The 19,855-nt window shown below is 39.2% G+C and overlaps 1 protein-coding gene across 1 annotated transcript in view; it reads left to right on the top strand.

The window, feature by feature from the left end:
- LOC128657908 (zinc finger protein 484-like) overlaps positions 1 to 19,855 on the top strand; it is a 437,171-nt gene that overhangs the window by 50,409 nt on the left and 366,907 nt on the right. Inside the window, exon 4 of the mRNA XM_053712335.1 lies at positions 189 to 287. Within this exon, the coding sequence (XP_053568310.1) occupies positions 189 to 287 (99 nt within the window). The remainder of the gene's footprint in view (positions 1 to 188; positions 288 to 19,855) is intronic.

Raw genomic sequence — 19,855 nt, 5'->3', positions numbered from 1 at the left:
TAACATCTTAATTTTCAAATCTAAAAAAAATAGATTTTGATATTATTGATCATTTTCAATATCCCCTAAATATAAAGTGTAAGGAAATGTATAACGTACCCATTACTGTGTTAAATATTAGTTGCTTTTTGGGGTGAAATGAAGTCCTAAACAATGATATATATTGTCTGCAATAAATGTTCTGACAGATGACATTAATACTGACGTAGATGTTAAAACAGAAGATCTGAGTGTAACGTGTCAGCTGGAAGCTCCAATGCAGGAAATGTGTGACAGTGACAATGAAGGTAAGTGCACGTGTGTGACGTGTCTTCTGTTTATTGGGTATTGCCTGGTTTTTATAGCTTATTGTCTGTAAGTATTGTACATTATATCACCAGTCAGAGTATCACCTCAATCACACACTGAGTGTCACAGTATAATATAGCCTGATACTCACTGACTGTTGTCACATTTGTAGTATTTAGTTAAATCAGTCCTGATCATATAATGACATCAGCAGGAAGACCCTATACAGCTGCTGATATTTATATCTGCCAGAGTATAATCATTGTGTGATCTAATCAGCTGCAGATGCACAGGTAGAACTTTGTAGGAGCATAAAATAAATCTCACAGCTTTATGTAATCTTTAAAGCGGCTTGTAATATACCTTTAACACCATTCTTCCAGCTATGATGTCACATTGCACATTTAACCCCCCCTAGCCTGAATATCCTTGCTTGACAAGCTAAATGCATGCAGGCTTCACTTGTGTGCTCTGCAAAACATTCTGAGACTCTGCTTGCTGAGTTCTTACCTCTCTCTTCAGATTATTCCTGACCTGTCCTTTCAGTTTTCAACAAGATTTGCTAAACCTCTCCTGGTTCTGGCTGCTAGATAGATAAATCCGTAAGCAAAGCAAGAGGTTTTACTTTCACTGCGGTAACAAACAGCAGGACCCCTGTTCAGTGAGGATTCTGGGGAAACTTGCTACTCTGTGTGGCACCTCCTACTCCAGCCTCTCCACCTGCAGTGTGTTTTCCTATTACTAACTATAGAGCCAGTGTGTAAAGCATCTAAGGAGCTGTGTTTTCTAACCTCTTACAACTGAACAAGTTTCCTTTCCCATTTTCTGGAACTGCTGAAGTTGATCTTTCCTCCTGCTGCACCTGTACAAAGACAGATCTGCTCTCCTCTAACCCCCACGGGTAACTCACCAATTCATAAACCTGAATCCCTGCTGGCAGTACTTACAGACATTCCTGCTGTGAATACTCAGCCTGTATCACGCTGTGTTGTTTTCCTTCACACTGCAATGTAGTTCACAAAAAAAGAGGGACACTGCCACCATTTGGTGGGAAATCTAAATTTTAACCTTAATAATTCTGCATTGAAGATACTATTCCCTTTCTGATACAAAGTATCTACCGTGGAAGCTTAAAGTTGTATCTGTCAATTTACACTGTGCCACACTCCCACAGTGACTATTTCTGAGAAATTCTGCAGCTGAGATCTATAACCAGTCTTTCACCTTGCATAAAAAGGAGTTATCACACCACTCATCTGTATATTGTGAGTTAAAGGGACATTGTATTTAAACCTTCTATCATACCTGTGAAAGACCAGCAGAGAAGCATGTTCGTATTTTTTGAAGTGGAAATTTTTATAGGCATATTTTATTTTGCTAGCAAGCTAAAGCATTAAATATTGAACTAACCAAACCGATGCAGAGAGCACAATACACCTATTCAAAAAGGCAATATTAGTAATAATTACTGTGGTGACAAGTGGCAGCAGCAGTGAACATGGAAATTGTAGAAGCGTGCAATAGTGTATCCAATTAAATTGCGTATACTAATAAGCTGTACATGTTGACACACAGATGTAGATGCAGAGATTTGGCCTGTGGGTGAACATTTTATTTTTTAGATATATTTATTAAGAAAGACCATGAACCTCTCTGCAATATTGTTTGTTTGTATAAAGTAATCCGGTTTTGACTGTGTGCACTTATGTAATGTCTGTGCATGTTCCCAGATACATATTTGTTTTGTATTGTTCCCATTTCTGGTATAGGGTCTGTTGGAATACTAATGCTGTACTGTTCACATGTCTGGTATAGGGTCTGTTGGAATACTAGTGCTATATTGTCCCCAGGTAAGGTATAGGGTTGTTGGAATACTAGTGCTGTATTGTCCCATGTCAGGTATAGGAGCTGTTGGAATACTAGTGCTCTATTATCCCCATTTCAGGTATAGAGCCTGTTGGAATACTAGTGCTGTATTATCCCCATCTCAGGTATAGAGGCTGTTAGAATACTACTGCTGTATTGTCCCCATGTCAGGTATAGGAGCTGTTGGATTACTAGTGCGGTATTATCCCCATCTCAGGTATAGAGGTTTTTGGAATACTAGGGCTATATTGTTTCCATGTCAGATACAGGGGCTGTTGAAAAAATAAAGCTGTACTGTCCCCATGTCAGTATAGGTGCTCAGTGTTCTGCACAGAAAATATTGCCAGCCGGGTAGCATTATAAAGTATTTGGGTGGCATTATGAAGTAGCTGGGTTGGGGCAGTGTAATATTTTATCATTTGAAGCTATCCAAAACACCAATTAAAAGCATAATAACAGAAATTTATTTAATGATAATTTGTGAAATAAAAAGTTAACATTTTTAATATTAGCTAATTTTAGCTTAATATTGGCTAAAATTTTAGCCGGGTGGTGCACCCGCTAAAAAGGTCCTGGGGAGAACATTGGGTGCTGTTGGAATACTACTTTATTGTCTTGTTGGAATACAAGTGCTGGATTGTCCCTATGTTAGTTATAGTTGCTGTTGGAATACTAGTGTGTTATTGTTTCCATATCAGGTATTTGGGTTTTTTGAATACTAGTGCTGTATTGTCCCAATGTCAGGTATAAAGGGTGTTACTGTGATATGAGTGCATTTGCAAAGCATATGTAAGGTTTTAATAAAAAAACACACAAAATAAACATTAGAGTGGATTTTATTTTGAAAACTCCAAAAAAAACTTTTTTTTTTTTGGGTGTATTTGCAGCTAGTAAAGTCACTGAATCCCAGCTAACTTGCTTTATTACATGGCACATGTTATGCTTACAGATATGCTGTCACTACATAGAATTTCTTCCAGATGTGACTGCTAGTGATCTACACTCCGGTTTAGTTAAATTATACAATTTTTTACATTTTATTTTAATCTTAAGTTTTTTAAAAGAGACAATTGACACTTAAAATAGTGATTCTTTCATTATTTTTATTTCAGTTGAAAATGATGCTAAGATTTCATATAACATGGAACAAACAGAAAATCAGTGGCTAAGAAATATAACAGAAGCTGCAGAGCAGGAAATATGTGACAATGTAGGCACAGGTGAGTGTACAGGGAGTGCAGAATTATTAGGCAAGTTGTATTTTTGAGGATTAATTTTATTATTGAACAACAACCATGTTCTCAATGAACCCAAAAAACTCATTAATATCAAAGCTGAATATTTTTGGAAGTAGTTTTTAGTTTGTTTTTAGTTTTAGCTATTTTAGGGGGATATCTGTGTGTGCAGGTGACTATTACTATGCATAATTATTAGGCAACTTAACAAAAAACAAATATATACCCATTTCAATTATTTATTTTTACCAGTGAAACCAATATAACATCTCAACATTCACAAATATACATTTCTGACATTCAGAAACAAATCAGTGACCAATATAGCCACCTTTCTTTGCAAGGACACTCAAAAGCCTGCCATCCATGGATTCTGTCAGTGTTTTGATCTGTTCACCATCAACATTGCGTGCAGCAGCAACCACAGCCTCCCAGACACTGTTCAGAGAGGTGTACTGTTTTCCCTCCTTGTAAATCTCACATTTGATGATGGACCACAGGTTCTCAATGGGGTTCAGATCAGGTGAACAAGGAGGCCATGTCATTAGATTTTCTTCTTTTATACCCTTTCTTGCCAGCCACGCTGTGGAGTACTTGGACGCGTGTGATGGAGCATTGTCCTGCATGAAAATCATGTTTTTCTTGGAGGATGCAGACTTCTTCCTGTACCACTGCTTGAAGAAGGTGTCTTCCAGAAACTGGCAGTAGGACTGGGAATTGAGCTTGACTCCATCCTCAACCCGAAAAGGCCCCACAAGCTCATCTTTGATGATACCAGCCCAAACCAGTACTCCACCTCCACCTTGCTGGCGTCTGAGTCGGACTGGAGCTCTCTGCCCTTTACCAATCCAGCCACAGGCCCATCCATCTGGCCCATCAAGACTCACTCTCATTTCATCAGTCCATAAAACCTTAGAAAAATCAGTCTTGAGATATTTCTTGGCCCAGTCTTGACGTTTCAGCTTGTGTGTCTTGTTCAGTGGTGGACGTCTTTCAGCCTTTCTTACCTTGGCTATGTCTCTGAGTATTGCACACCTTGTGCTTTTGGGCACTCCAGTGATGTTGCAGCTCTGAAATATGGCCAAACTGGTGGCAAGTGGCATCTTGGCAGCTGCACGCTTGACTTTTCTCAGTTCATGGGCAGTTATTTTGCGCCTTGGTTTTTCCACACGCTTCTTGCGACCCTGTTGACTATTTTGAATGAAACGCTTGATTGTTCGATTCAGAAGCTTTGCAATTTCAAGAGTGCTGCATCCCTCTGCAAGATATCTCACTATTTTTGACTTTTCTGAGCCTGTCAAGTCCTTCTTTTGACCCATTTTGCCAAAGGAAAGGAAGTTGCCTAATAATTATGCACACCTGATATAGGGTGTTGATGTCATTAGACCACACCCCTTCTCATTACAGAGATGCACATCACCTAATATGCTTAATTGGTAGTAGGCTTTCCAGCCTATACAGCTTGGAGTAAGACAACATGCACAAATGTATGTATGTGTGTGGCATGTAAGGGACATAGGTCACAGGTGAGTGTACATGTGTGACATGTAAGGGATGCAGGACACAGGTGAGTGTACATGTGTGACATGTAAGGGACGGAAGACACAGGTGAGTGTACATGTGTGACATGTAAAGTATGCAGGACACAGGTGAGTGTACGTGTGTGAGGTGGCTGTGGGAAACAGGGCACAGGTGAGTGTACGTGTGTGATGTGTCTGTGGGATGTAGGGCCCAGGTGAGTGTACGTGTGTGATGTGTCTGTGGGATGTAGGGCACAGGTGAGTGGATGTGTATGACATGTCTGTGTGAAACAGGGCATGGGTAAGTGTATGTGTGTGACGTGTCTCACTTTAAGGGCACTCCCGCCCAATAAAACACATAGATGAAAACTCACCTGTTATTTGATTGTGATATAATATATGTAGGGCTGAATTCTAAATACAATGAATGCAAAAGACTGAAAACTGCTTCAGCACAAGGGTATTAAATGGCTTAGTGGTGAAAAAGGTTAAACTTGATAATTTACATTTGGCTAGATTACAAGTGTTGCGGTACGGCTATTAACGCTAAAAAATTGGCCATTACGCTGGAATGGCCAGGAACGCATATTACGAGTCTCTGCGGTATAGCTTTTAATGCAAGCATTTTAGCCTGTAACGCAACCTCCATTCTGCACACTCAAAAAAATGATATTTGAGTGCTGAATTTCTAAAGCACCTAAAATGCTTGCATTACAGCCTATACTGACACAATCCATACCGCCATCCGAGAGCAGTAGTTATGGATTTTGTGTAACAAAAATGTTTCACAAAACTCAGAACTAAAATGTTACAAAGTAAACACCCATAAACTACCTATTAACCCCTAAACTGCCTCCCTCCCGCATTGCAAACACTATATAAAATTTATTAACCCCTAATCTGCAGCCCAACCACATTGCGACTATTAAACCTATTAAACCCTAATCCGCCGCCCCCGACATTGCCGACACCTAAATAAACCTAATAACCCCTAATCCGCTGTTCCCCGACATCGCCGACACCTAAATAAACCTATTAACCCCTAAACCTCCAGCCCCCCACATCGCAAAATACTTAATTAAACTATTAACCCCTAAACCTAACACCCCCTTAACTTTAAATTAAAATTACAATATAACTATCTTTAAATAAATAAAAACTTGCCTGTGAAATAGAAAAAAAAACTAACTATAACCTAGCATAACTATTCTAATAAAATAAAAAAACTTCCAATTAAAAAATCTAAATTATAAATTTAAAAAAACCTAACACTACGAAAAAATTACAAAAAATATTAAACACTAAATTACGAAAAATAAAAAACAGCTAGATTACGAGTTTTGCGTTATCAGCGGTGCTGTGCTAACTTGCAAGTTATTGTCACCGCTCACCTCACTACAGCGCTGGTATTACAGGTTTACAAAAACCCGTCGTTAGCAGGCAATATTGCAGCGTAAAGCAAAATTGAGCTCCATACCGCACTCCAATACCAGCGCTGCGGTGCTCGTGCATGATTTTCCCATAGACATCAATGGGGAGAGCCGGCTAAAAAAAAGCCTAACACCTGCAATAAAGGAGTGTAAAGCTCCGTAACGCAGCCCCATTGATTCCTATGGAGAAAGAAAAGTTATGTTTACACCTAACACCCTAACATAAACCCTGAGTCTAAACACCCGTAATTTGCTGCCCCCGACATTGCCGCCACCTACATTATACTTATTAACCCCTAATCTGCCGCCGCCACCAGCTACATTACACTTATTAACCCCTAATCTGCCGCCCCACCACCTACATTACACTTATTAACCCCTAATCTGCCGCCCCCAATGTCGCTGCCACCTACATACACTTATTAACCCCTAATCTGCCGCCCCCGACATCGCCGCCACCTACATTAGTTATTTACCCCTAATCTGCTGCCCTGACACCGCCGCCACCTACATTATAGTTATTAACCCCTAATCTGCCACCCCCAATGTCGCCGCCACCTACATTACACTTATTAACCCCTAATCTGCTGCCACCAATGTCGCCGCCACCTACCTACACTTATTAACCCTAATCTGCCGCACCCAACGTCGCCACCACTATACTAAAGGTATTAACCCCTAAACCTAACCCTAGCCCTAACCCTAGCACCCACTAACTTTAATGTAATTAAAATAAATCTAAATAAAACCTATTAATAACTAAATAATTCTTATTTAAAACTAAATACTTACCTGTAAAATAAACCCTTAACTAGCTACAATATAACTAATAGTTTTATTTTTATTTCACAGCTAAGTTTGTATTTATTTTAACTAGGTAGAATAGTTACTAAATAGTTATTAACTATTTACTAACTACCTAGCTAAAATAAATACAAATTTACCTATAAAATAAAACCTAACCTGTCTTACACTAACACCTAACCTTACACTACAATTAAATAAATTGCATTAATTAAATACAATTAACTAAATTACAAAAAAACAAACACTAAATTACACAAAATAAAAAAGAAATGATCAAATATTTAAACTGATTGGAATAGCCAATAGAATGCGAGCTCAATCCTATTGGCTGATTGGATCAGCCAATAGGATTGAAGCTCAATCGTATTGGCTGATTTCAATAGCCAATAGGATTTTTTCACCTTTAATTCTGATAGAATTCGATCAGCCAAACGGAATTCAAGGGAAGCCATCTTGGATGACGTCATTTAAAGGAGAATTCATTGTTCAAGAAGACGTTGATTGAAGAGAATGCTCCGCGCCGGATGTCTTGAAGATGGATGAAGACTTCTGCAGGCTTGGATGAAGACTTCAGGCCGCTTGAATGAAGACTTCTGCCGGCCTCGATGACTTCTGCCGCTTCGTTGAGGATGGATGTCGGTTCTTCAAAAACTGTAAGTGGATCTTCGGGGGTTAGTGTTAGTTGTTTTTTTAAGGGTTTATTGGGTGGGTTTTACTTTTTAGATTAGGGTTTGGGTGGAAAAAGAGCTAAATGCCCTTTTAAGGGCAATGCCCATCCAAATGCCCTTTTCAGGGCAATGGGGAGCTTAGATTTTTTTAGTTAGGATTTTATTTGGGGGGTTTGGTTGTGTTAGTGGTGGGTTTTACTATTGGGGGGTTGTTTTTATTTATTTTTTTACAGGTAAAAGAGCCGATTTCTTTATTTGATAATTTATTTTTTATTTTGTGTAATTTAGTGTTTGTTTGTTTGTTTTTGTAATTTAGTTAATTTTATTTAATTAATGTAATGTATTTAATTGTAGTGTAAGATTAGGTGTTAGTGTAAGACAGGTTAGGTTTTATTTTACAGGTAAATTTGTATTTATTTTAGCTAGGTAGTTAGTAAATAGTTAATGACTATTTAGTAACTATTCTACCTAGTTAAAATAAATACAAACTTGCCTGAGAAATAAAAATAAAACCTAAGCTAGCTACAATGTAACTATTAGTTATAGCGTAGCTAGCTTAGGTTTTATTTTACAGGTAAGTATTTTGTTTTAAATAGGAATTATTTCGTTATTAATAGCAGGTTTTATTTAGATTTATTTTAATTACATTAAAGTTAGTGGGGGTTAGGGTTACACTTATGGTTAGGTTTAGGGGTTAATACCTTTAGTATAGTGGCGGCGACGTTGGGGTGGCAGATTAGGGGTTAATAACTGTAATGTAGGTGGCGGCGACATTGGGGACGGCAGATTAGGGGTTAATAACTGTAATGTAGGTGGTGGTGACATTGGAGCAGCAGATTAGGGGTTAATAACTATAATGTGTTTGCGATGTGGGAGGGTCTCGGTTTAGGGGTTAATAGGTCGTTTATGGGTGTTTGTGTACTTTTTAGCACTTTAGTTATGAGTTTTATGGTACGGCGTTGTAGCATAAAACCCATAACTACTAACTTTCAGTTTTACGGTATGAATCTTGACCGCTCACTTTTTGGCCTCCCAGGCAAACTCGTAATACCGGCGCAAAGGAAGTCCCATTGAGAAAGGACTTTTTGAAAGTTGCGGTAGTTACGTTGCTAAACCTGAAAGACTCGTAATACCTGCGGTAGTGAAAAAGAGCCATAACGCTGCTTTTTCAATCATACCGCAAAACTCGTAATCTAGCCGTAAGATTACAAAAATATAAACAAAATTATCAAAAATAAAAACAATTACACCTAATCTAATAGCCCTATAAAAATAAAAAAGCCCCCCAAAATAAAAACACCCCCTAACCTACAATAAACTACCAATATCCCTTAAAAGGGCCTTTTGTAAGGCATTGCCCTAAATTAAACAGCTCTTTTACCTTAAAAAAATATGTCCCCCCCTAAAAGTAAAGCCTACCCAACCAACCAACCCCCAAAATAAAAATAACTCTAAAAAATACCAAGCTACACATTGCCCCTAAAGGGGCATTTGTATGGGCATTGCCCTTAAAAGGGCATTTAGCTCTTTTACTGCCCTTTAAAAGGGCATTCAGTTCTTTTACAAGTGCTCACCCCTTATCTAAAAAACCCACCCAAACAAATAAAAAAAAAAACTAACACTAACCCCATAAAATCTACTCACGGTTCCTGAAGCCCGGACATTCATCTTCATCCAGGCGGTGACACTTTCATCCATCTCGGGGACGTCTTCTATCTTCATCCCTGTGGACGGACCTATCCTGGAGGCAGATGACATCCTGCGCAGAGCGTCCTCTTCATATGGTCACCGCCGTACACTGAAGTTGAATGCAAGGTACCCATTTCAAAATGGCGTACCTTGCATTACTATTGGCTGATTTGATTCTTCAAATTCAAATCAGTCAATAGGATGAGAGCTTCTGAAATCCTATTGGCTGTTCAAATCAGCCAATAGGATGAGAGCTTCTGAAATCCTATTGGCTGTTCAAATCAATAGGAATACAAGGAACGCCTTTTTGAAACGGGTACCTTGCATTCAACTTCAATGTACGGCAGTGACCATATAAAGAGGATGCTCTGCGCAGGATGTCATCGCCCTCCAGGATAGCTCCACTCCACGCCGCCGGAATGAAGATAGAAGACATTCCCGAGATGGATGAAGGTGTCACAGCCTGGATGAAAACTTCTCACTGCCTGGATGAAGATGGATGTCCAGACTTCAGGAACCGTGAGTAGATTTTATGGGGTTAGTGTTTTGGTGGTGGGGTTTTAGATAAGTGGTGGGCACTTGTAAAAGGGCTGAATGCCCTTTTAAGGGCAATGCCCATACAAATGCCCCTTTAGGGGCAATGGGTAGCTTAGGATTTTTTAGAGTTAGGTTTTTTTTATTTTGGGTGTTTACTTTTAGAGGGGACTTAGTCATTTTTTAAGGTAAAAGAGCTGTTTAACATAGGGCAATGCCCTACAAAAGGCCATTTTAAGGGCTATTGGTAGTTATTATTTTTGATAATTTTGTTTATTATTTCTTTCATGTAATTGGCAAGAGTCCATGAGCTAGTGACGTATGGGATATACAATCCTACCAGGAGGGGCAAAGTTTCCCAAACCTCAAAATGCCTATAAATACACCCCTCACCACACCCACAATTCAGTTTTACAAACTTTGCCTCCTATGGAGGTGGTGAAGTAAGTTTGTGCTAAGATTTCTACGTTGACATGCGCTTCTCAGCATTTTGAAGCCCGATTCCTCTCAGAGTACAGCGAATGTCAGAGGGAGGTGAAGGGAGTATCACCTATTGAATGCAATGGTTTTCCTCACGGGAGATCTATTTCATAGGTTCTCTGTTATCGGTCGTAGAGATTCATCTCCCATCTCCTACCTCCATTTTCAGATCGACGATATACTCTCATATACCATTACCTCTACGGATAACTGTTTCAGTACTGGTTTGGCTATCTGCTATATGTGGATGGGTGTCTTTCGGTAAGTATGTTACTTAAAGGGACAGTCTAGGCCAAAATAAACTTTTATGATTCAGATAGAGCATGTCATTTAAAACAATTTTCCAATTTACTTTTATCACCAATTTTGCTTTGTTCTCTTGGTATTCTTAGTTGAAAGCTTAACCTGGGAGGTTCATATGCTAATTTCTTAGACCTTGAAGACCACCTCTTTTCAGAATGCATTTTAACACTTTTTCACCACTAGATGGTGTTAGTTCACGTATTTCATATAGATAACACTGTGCTCGTGCACGTGAAGTAATCTGGGAGCAGGCACTGATTGGTTAAACTGCAAGTCTATCAAAAGAACTGAAATAAAGGGGCAGTTTGCAGAGGCTTAGATACAAGATAATCACAGAGGTTATAAGTATATTAATATAACTGTGTTGGTTATGCAAAACTGGGGAATAGGCAATAAAGGGATTATCTATCTTTTAAAACAATAAACATTCTGGTGTAGACTGTCCCTTTAAGACACCTCAGCTATGGTTTGGCACTTTATGCATTAATATAAAGTTCTAAATATATGTATTGTACTTATATTTGCCATGAGTTTTACGGTATGAATCTTGACCGCTCACTTTTTGGCCTCCCAGGCAAACTCGTAATACCGGCGCAAAGGAAGTCCCATTGAGAAAGGACTTTTTGAAAGTTGCGGTAGTTACGTTGCTAAACCTGAAAGACTCGTAATACCTGCGGTAGTGAAAAAGAGCCATAACGCTGCTTTTTCAATCATACCGCAAAACTCGTAATCTAGCCGTAAGATTACAAAAATATAAACAAAATTATCAAAAATAAAAACAATTACACCTAATCTAATAGCCCTATAAAAATAAAAAAGCCCCCCAAAATAAAAACACCCCCTAACCTACAATAAACTACCAATATCCCTTAAAAGGGCCTTTTGTAAGGCATTGCCCTAAATTAAACAGCTCTTTTACCTTAAAAAAATATGTCCCCCCCTAAAAGTAAAGCCCACCCAACCAACCAACCCCCAAAATAAAAATAACTCTAAAAAATACCAAGCTACACATTGCCCCTAAAGGGGCATTTGTATGGGCATTGCCCTTAAAAGGGCATTTAGCTCTTTTACTGCCCTTTAAAAGGGCATTCAGTTCTTTTACAAGTGCTCACCCCTTATCTAAAAAACCCACCCAAACAAATAAAAAAAAAAACTAACCCCATAAAATCTACTCACGGTTCCTGAAGCCCGGACATTCATCTTCATCCAGGCGGTGACACTTTCATCCATCTCGGGGACGTCTTCTATCTTCATCCCTGTGGACGGACCTATCCTGGAGGCAGATGACATCCTGCGCAGAGCGTCCTCTTCATATGGTCACCGCCGTACACTGAAGTTGAATGCAAGGTACCCATTTCAAAATGGCGTACCTTGCATTACTATTGGCTGATTTGATTCTTCAAATTCAAATCAGTCAATAGGATGAGAGCTTCTGAAATCCTATTGGCTGTTCAAATCAGCCAATAGGATGAGAGCTTCTGAAATCCTATTGGCTGTTCAAATCAATAGGAATACAAGGAACGCCTTTTTGAAACGGGTACCTTGCATTCAACTTCAATGTACGGCAGTGACCATATAAAGAGGATGCTCTGCGCAGGATGTCATCGCCCTCCAGGATAGCTCCACTCCACGCCGCCGGAATGAAGATAGAAGACATTCCCGAGATGGATGAAGGTGTCACAGCCTGGATGAAAACTTCTCACTGCCTGGATGAAGATGGATGTCCAGACTTCAGGAACCGTGAGTAGATTTTATGGGGTTAGTGTTTTGGTGGTGGGGTTTTAGATAAGTGGTGGGCACTTGTAAAAGGGCTGAATGCCCTTTTAAGGGCAATGCCCATACAAATGCCCCTTTAGGGGCAATGGGTAGCTTAGGATTTTTTAGAGTTAGGTTTTTTTTATTTTGGGTGTTTACTTTTAGAGGGGACTTAGTCATTTTTTAAGGTAAAAGAGCTGTTTAACATAGGGCAATGCCCTACAAAAGGCCATTTTAAGGGCTATTGGTAGTTATTATTTTTGATAATTTTGTTTATTATTTCTTTCATGTAATTGGCAAGAGTCCATGAGCTAGTGACGTATGGGATATACAATCCTACCAGGAGGGGCAAAGTTTCCCAAACCCTTAAAATGCCTATAAATACACCCCTCACCACACCCACAATTCAGTTTTACAAACTTTGCCTCCTATGGAGGTGGTGAAGTAAGTTTGTGCTAAGATTTCTACGTTGACATGCGCTTCTCAGCATTTTGAAGCCCGATTCCTCTCAGAGTACAGCGAATGTCAGAGGGAGGTGAAGGGAGTATCACCTATTGAATGCAATGGTTTTCCTCACGGGAGATCTATTTCATAGGTTCTCTGTTATCGGTCGTAGAGATTCATCTCCCATCTCCTACCTCCATTTTCAGATCGACGATATACTCTCATATACCATTACCTCTACGGATAACTGTTTCAGTACTGGTTTGGCTATCTGCTATATGTGGATGGGTGTCTTTCGGTAAGTATGTTACTTAAAGGGACAGTCTAGGCCAAAATAAACTTTTATGATTCAGATAGAGCATGTCATTTAAAACAATTTTCCAATTTACTTTTATCACCAATTTTGCTTTGTTCTCTTGGTATTCTTAGTTGAAAGCTTAACCTGGGAGGTTCATATGCTAATTTCTTAGACCTTGAAGACCACCTCTTTTCAGAATGCATTTTAACACTTTTTCACCACTAGATGGTGTTAGTTCACGTATTTCATATAGATAACACTGTGCTCGTGCACGTGAAGTAATCTGGGAGCAGGCACTGATTGGTTAAACTGCAAGTCTATCAAAAGAACTGAAATAAAGGGGCAGTTTGCAGAGGCTTAGATACAAGATAATCACAGAGGTTATAAGTATATTAATATAACTGTGTTGGTTATGCAAAACTGGGGAATAGGCAATAAAGGGATTATCTATCTTTTAAAACAATAAACATTCTGGTGTAGACTGTCCCTTTAAGACACCTCAGCTATGGTTTGGCACTTTATGCATTAATATAAAGTTCTAAATATATGTATTGTACTTATATTTGCCATGAGTCAGGTTCATGTATTTCCTTTTTGCAGACTGTCAGTTTCATATTTGGGGAAAATAAACATATTAAGAAATATTTTTCTTACCTGGGGTTTAAAAGTGACTTAATTTTTCTTTGCAAATTGTGGGCAGAATTAGGCCCACTGGTGCGCCAAATGACTTTATTGCGTCATTCTTGGCGCCAGAATTTTTTGGCGCGAAAGTACCTCCGTTGACGCAAGTTCGTCATTTCCAGCGTCATAGTTCACGCCTATTTCCTTACACAAGGTTGCGTCGTTAGTGACGCGAGTGTCCGGACGTTGTTGGCGCCAAAAAAATTTCAGTTACGTTGTGCGTCATACTTGGCGCCAAATTTTTTCATTATTTTTTCACCCCATTGCTATTTGCCTTTTTCTATGTCAGAGGGCTATGCTATTTGCATTTTTTCCCATTCCTGAAACTGTCATATAAGGAAATTGATAATTTTGCTTTATATGTTGTTTTTTCTTTTACATTTTGCAAGATGTCTCAATCTGATCCTGTCTCAGAAGTATCTGTTGGAACTTTGCTGCCTGATATACCAAAGCTAAGTGCATTTGTTGTAAACTTGTGGAGATTATATCTCCGAATGTCATTTGTAATAGTTGTCATGATAAACTTTTACATGCAGATAATGTGTCCATCAGTAATAGTACATTGCCGGTTGCAGTTTCTTCAACTTCTAATGTACATGATATAGCTATGAATTTTAAAGAATTTGTTACTGATTCTATTCAGAAGGCTCTGTCTGCTTTTCCGCCTTCTAATAAACGTAAAAGGTCTTTTAAAACTTCTCATAAGGTTGATGAAATTTTAAATGACCGACAGCATAATGAATTATCATCCTCTGATGAGGATCTATCTGATTCAGAAGATCCTTCCTCAGATATTGACACTGACAAATCTACTTATTTATTTTAAATGGAGTATATTCATTCTTTGTTAAAAGAAGTGTTAATTACTTTGGATATTGAGGAAACTAGTCCTCTTGAAATTAAAACTAGTAAACATTTAAATTATGTTTTTAAACCTCCTGTGGTTACTCCAGAGGTTTTTCCTATTCCTGATGCTATTTCTGATATGATTTCTTAGGAATGGAATAAGCCGGGTACTTCTTTTATTCCTTCTTCAAGGTTTAAAAAATTGTATCCTTTACCAGCAATTTCAATAGAGTTTTGGGAAAAGATCCCTAAAGTTGATGGGGCTATTTCTACTCTTGCTAAACGTACCACTATTCCTATGGAAGATAGTACTTCTTTTAAAGATCCTTTAGATAGGAAACTTGAATCTTATCTAAGGAAAGCCTATTTATATTCAGGTCATCTTCTCAGGCCTGCAATTTCTTTGGCTGATGTTGCAGCTGCATCAACGTTTTGGTTGGAGAATTTAGCGCAACAAGAATTGGATTCTGACGTATATAGCATTGTTCGCTTACTGCAACATGCTAATCATTTTATTTGTGATGCCATTTTTGATATTATCAAAATTGATGTTAGATCCATGTCTTTAGCTATTTTAGCTAGAAGAGCTTTGTGGCTTAAATCTTGGAATGCTGATATGACATCTAAGTCTAGATTGCTATCTCTTTCTTTCCAAGGTAATAATTTATTTGGTTCTCAGTTGGATTCTATTATTTCAACTGTTACTGGGGGGGAAGGGAGTTTTTTTGCCTCAGGATAAAAAACCTAAAGGGAAATCTAATGCTTCTATCCGTTTTCGTTCCTTTCGTCAAAATAAAGAACAAAAACCTAATCCTTCCCCCAAGGAATCTGTTTCCAATTGGAAGCCTTCCTCAAAATGGAATAAATCCAAGCCATTTAAGAAACCAAAGTCAGCCCCTAAGTCTGCATGAAGGTGCGGCCCTCATTCCAGCTCAGCTGGTAGGGGGCAGATTAAGGTTTTTCAAAGATGTTTGGATCAATTCAATCCAAAATCATTGGATCCAGAACATTGTTTCTCAAGGGTACAGAATAGGTTTCAAGGTAAGACCGCCTGTGAGAAGTTTCTTTCTCTCACGCATTCCAGTGAACCCAGTGAAGGCTCAGGCTTTCCTGAAGTGTGTTTCAGACCTGGAGTTATCCGGGGTAATTGTGCCAGTTCCCTTTCCGGAACGGGGTCTGGGGTTTTATTTAAATCTGTTCATTGTTCCAAAGAAAGAGGATTCTTTCAGACCAGTTCTGGATCTAAAGATTTTGAATAGTTATGTAAGAATACCAGCATTCAAAATGGTGACTATTCTGCCTTTTGTTCAGCAAGGGCATTATATGTCCACAATAGATTTACAGGATGCATATCTTCATATTCCGATTAATCCAGATCATTATCAGTTCCTGAGATTCTCTTTTCTAGACAAGCATTACCAATTTGTTGCTCTTCCTTTTGGCCTAGCAACAGCTCCAAGGATCTTTTCGAAGGTTCTCGGTGCCCTACTCTCTGTAATCAGAGTGCAGGGTATTGTGGTGTTTCCTTATTTGGACAATATCTTGGTACTTGCTCAGTCTTTACATTCTGCAGAATCTCACATGAATCAACTAGTGTTGTTTCTTCAAGAACATGGTTGGAGGATCAATTTACCAAAAAGTTCCTTGATTCCTCAGACAAGGGTAACCTTTTTAGGATTCCAAATAGATTCAGTATCCATGACTTTGTCTCTAACAGACAAAAGACGTCTGAAATTGGTTTCAGCTTGTCGGAACCTTCAGTTTCAATCATTCCCTTCAGTAGCTATGTGCATGGAGGTTTTAGGCCTCATGACTGCAGCATCGGACGCGATCCCCTTTGCTCGTTTTCACATGAGACCGCTTCAGCTTTGGATGCTGAGCCAATGGTGCAGGGATTATACAAGGATATCACAATCAATATCCTTAAATCCCAATATTCGTCTTTCTCTGACTTGGTGGTTAGATCACCATCGTTTAGTTCAGGGGGCCTCTTTTGTTCGTCCAACCTGGACTGTGATCACAACAGATGCGAGTCTTTCAGGTTGGGGAGCTGTCTGGGGATCTCTGACAGCGCAGGGGGTTTGGAAATCTCAAGAGGCGAGATTACCAATCAATATTTTGGAACTCCGTGCGATTCTCAGAGCTCTTCAGTTTTGGCCTCTTCTGAAGAAAGAATCGTTTATTTGTTTTCAGACAGACAATGTCACAACCGTGGCGTATGTCAATCATCAAGGTGGGACTCACAGTCCTCTAGCTATGAAAGAAGTATCTCGGATACTTGCATGGGCGGAATCCAGTTCCTGTCTAATCTCTGCGGTCCATATCCCAGGTATAGACAATTGGGAAGCGGATTATCTCAGTCGCCAGACCTTACATCCGGGAGAATGGTCTCTTCACCCAGATGTGTTTCTTCAGATTGTTCAGATGTGGGGGCTTCCAGAAATAGATCTGATGGCTTCTCATCTAAACAGGACACTTCCCAGGTACCTGTCCAGGTCCAGGGATCCTCAGGCGGAAGCAGTGGATGCGTTGTCGCTTCCTTGGAATTATCAACCTGCTTATCTCTTTCCGCCTCTAGTTCTTCTTCCAAGAGTGATTTCCAAGATCATAATGGAGCGTTCATTTGTACTGCTGGTGGTGGTGTTTTTCTCATAAATTCTCTTGGCATTCTTTTAGAATTCCTAGGATTTTACAGTTTCTTCAGGATGGTTTGGATAAGGGTTTGTCTGCAAGTTCCTTGAAAGGACAAATCTCTGCTCTTTCTGTTCTATTTCACAGAAAGATTGCTAATCTTCCTGATATTCATTGTTTTGTTCAGGCTTTGGTTCATATCAAGCCTGTCATTAAGCCAATTTCTCCTTGGAATCTTAATTTGGTTTTGAGGGCTTTACAGGCTCCTCCGTTTGAGCCTATGCATTCTTTGGACATTAAGTTACTTTCCTGGAAAGTATTGTTCCTTTTGGCAATCTCTTCAGCTAGAAGAGTTTCTGAATTATCTGCTCTTTCTTGTGAATCTCCTTTTCTGATTTTTCATCAGGATAAGGCTGTTTTGCGGACTTCATTTAAATTTTTACCTAAAGTTGTGAATTCCAACGACATTAGTAGAGAAATTGTTGTCCCTTCCTTGTGTCCTAATCCTAAGAATTCTCTGGAGAGATCTTTACATTCTTTGGATGTGGTAAGAGCTTTGAAATATTATGTTGAAGCTACTAAAGATTTCAGAAAGACTTCTAGTCTATTTGTTATCTTTTCTGGTGCTAGGAAAGGTCAGAAGGCTTCTGCCATTTCTTTGGCATCTTGGTTAAAGCTTTTGATTCGTCATGCTTATTTGGAGTTGGGTAAATCCCCGCCTCAGAGGATTACGGCTCATTCTACTAGGTCAGTTTCTACTTCCTGGGCTTTTAAGAATGAAGCTTCTGATGATCAGATTTGCGAAGCAGCGACTTGGTCTTCTTTGCATACTTTTACTAAATTCTACCATTTTGATGTTTTCTCTTCTTCAGAAGCAGTTTTTGGTAGAAAGTACTTCAGGCAGCTGTTTCAGTTTGATTCTTCTGCTTATAATTTCAGTTTTTTTCATTATGAAGATTAAAACTTTTTATTAAAGTTGTGGATTAATTTTTCAGCGGAATTGGCTGTCTTTATTTTTATCCCTCCCTCTCTAGTGACTCTTGCGTGGAGTTCCACATCTTAAGTATTTGCTATCCCATACGTCACTAGCTAATGGACTCTTGCCAATTACATGAAAGAAAACATAATTTATGTAAGAACTTACCTGATAAATTCATTTCTTTCATATTAGCAAGAGTCCATGAGGCCCACCCTTTTTGTGGTGGTTATGATTTTTTTGTATAAAGCACAATTATTCCAATTCCTTGTTGATGCTTTCGCTCCTTTCTTATCACCCCACTTCTTGGCTATTCGTTAAACTGAATTGTGGGTGTGGTGAGGGGTGTATTTATAGGCATTTTGAGATTTGGGAAACTTTGCCCCTCCTGGTAGGAATGTATATCCCATACGTCACTAGCTCATGGACTCTTGCCAATATGAAAGAAATTAATTTATCAGGTACGTTCTTACATAAATTATGTTTTTCACATGAGACCTCTCCAGCTTTGTATGCTAAATCAATGGTGCAGGTATTATACAAAGATATCACAATTAATATCCTTAAATCCCAATGTTCGACACTCTCTGACGTGGTGGTTAAATCACCAGCGTTTAGTTCAAGGAGCTTCTTTTGTTCGCCCAACCTGGACTGTGATCACAACAGATGCAAATCTTTCAGGTTGGGGAGCTGTTTGGGGATCTCTGACAGCACGAGGGGTTTGGAAATCTCAAGAGGCGAGATTACCAATCAATATTTTAGGACTATGTGCAATTCTCAGAGCACTTCAGTTTTGGCCTCTGTTAAAGAGAGAACCGTTCATTTGTTTTCAGACAGACAATATCACAACAGTGGCATATGTCAATCATCAGGGTGGGACTCACAGTCCCCAAGCTATGAAAGAAGTATCTCGGATACTTGTTTGGGTGGAATCCAGCTCCTGTCTAATTTCTACGGTGCATATCCCAGGTATAGACAATTGGGAAGCGGATTATCTCAGTCGCCAGACCTTACATCCGGGAGAATGGTCTCTTCACCCAGATGTGTTTCTTCAGATTGTTCAGATGTGGGGGCTTCCAGAAATAGATCTGATGGCTTTTCATCTAAACAGGACACTTCCCAGGTACCTGTCCAGGTCCAGGGATCCTCAGGCGGAAGCAGTGGATGCGTTGTCGCTTCCTTGGAATTATCAACCTGCTTATCTCTTTCCGCCTCTAGTTCTTCTTCCAAGAGTGATTTCCAAGATCATAATGGAGCGTTCATTTGTACTGCTGGTGGTGGTCTCTCCATCCAGATGTGTTTTCTCAGATTGTTCAGATGTGGGGTCTTCCAGAGATAGATCTAAACAAGAAACTTCCCAGATACCTGTCCAGGTCCAGGGATTTTCAAGCGGAAGCAGTGGAT

This window comes from Bombina bombina, chromosome 4 (assembly GCF_027579735.1).
Source record: "Bombina bombina isolate aBomBom1 chromosome 4, aBomBom1.pri, whole genome shotgun sequence".
Lineage (NCBI taxonomy): Eukaryota > Metazoa > Chordata > Amphibia > Anura > Bombinatoridae > Bombina > Bombina bombina.
Note: the sequence above shows the minus strand (reverse complement) of the source record. Positions and strands in the feature narration are given on the sequence as shown.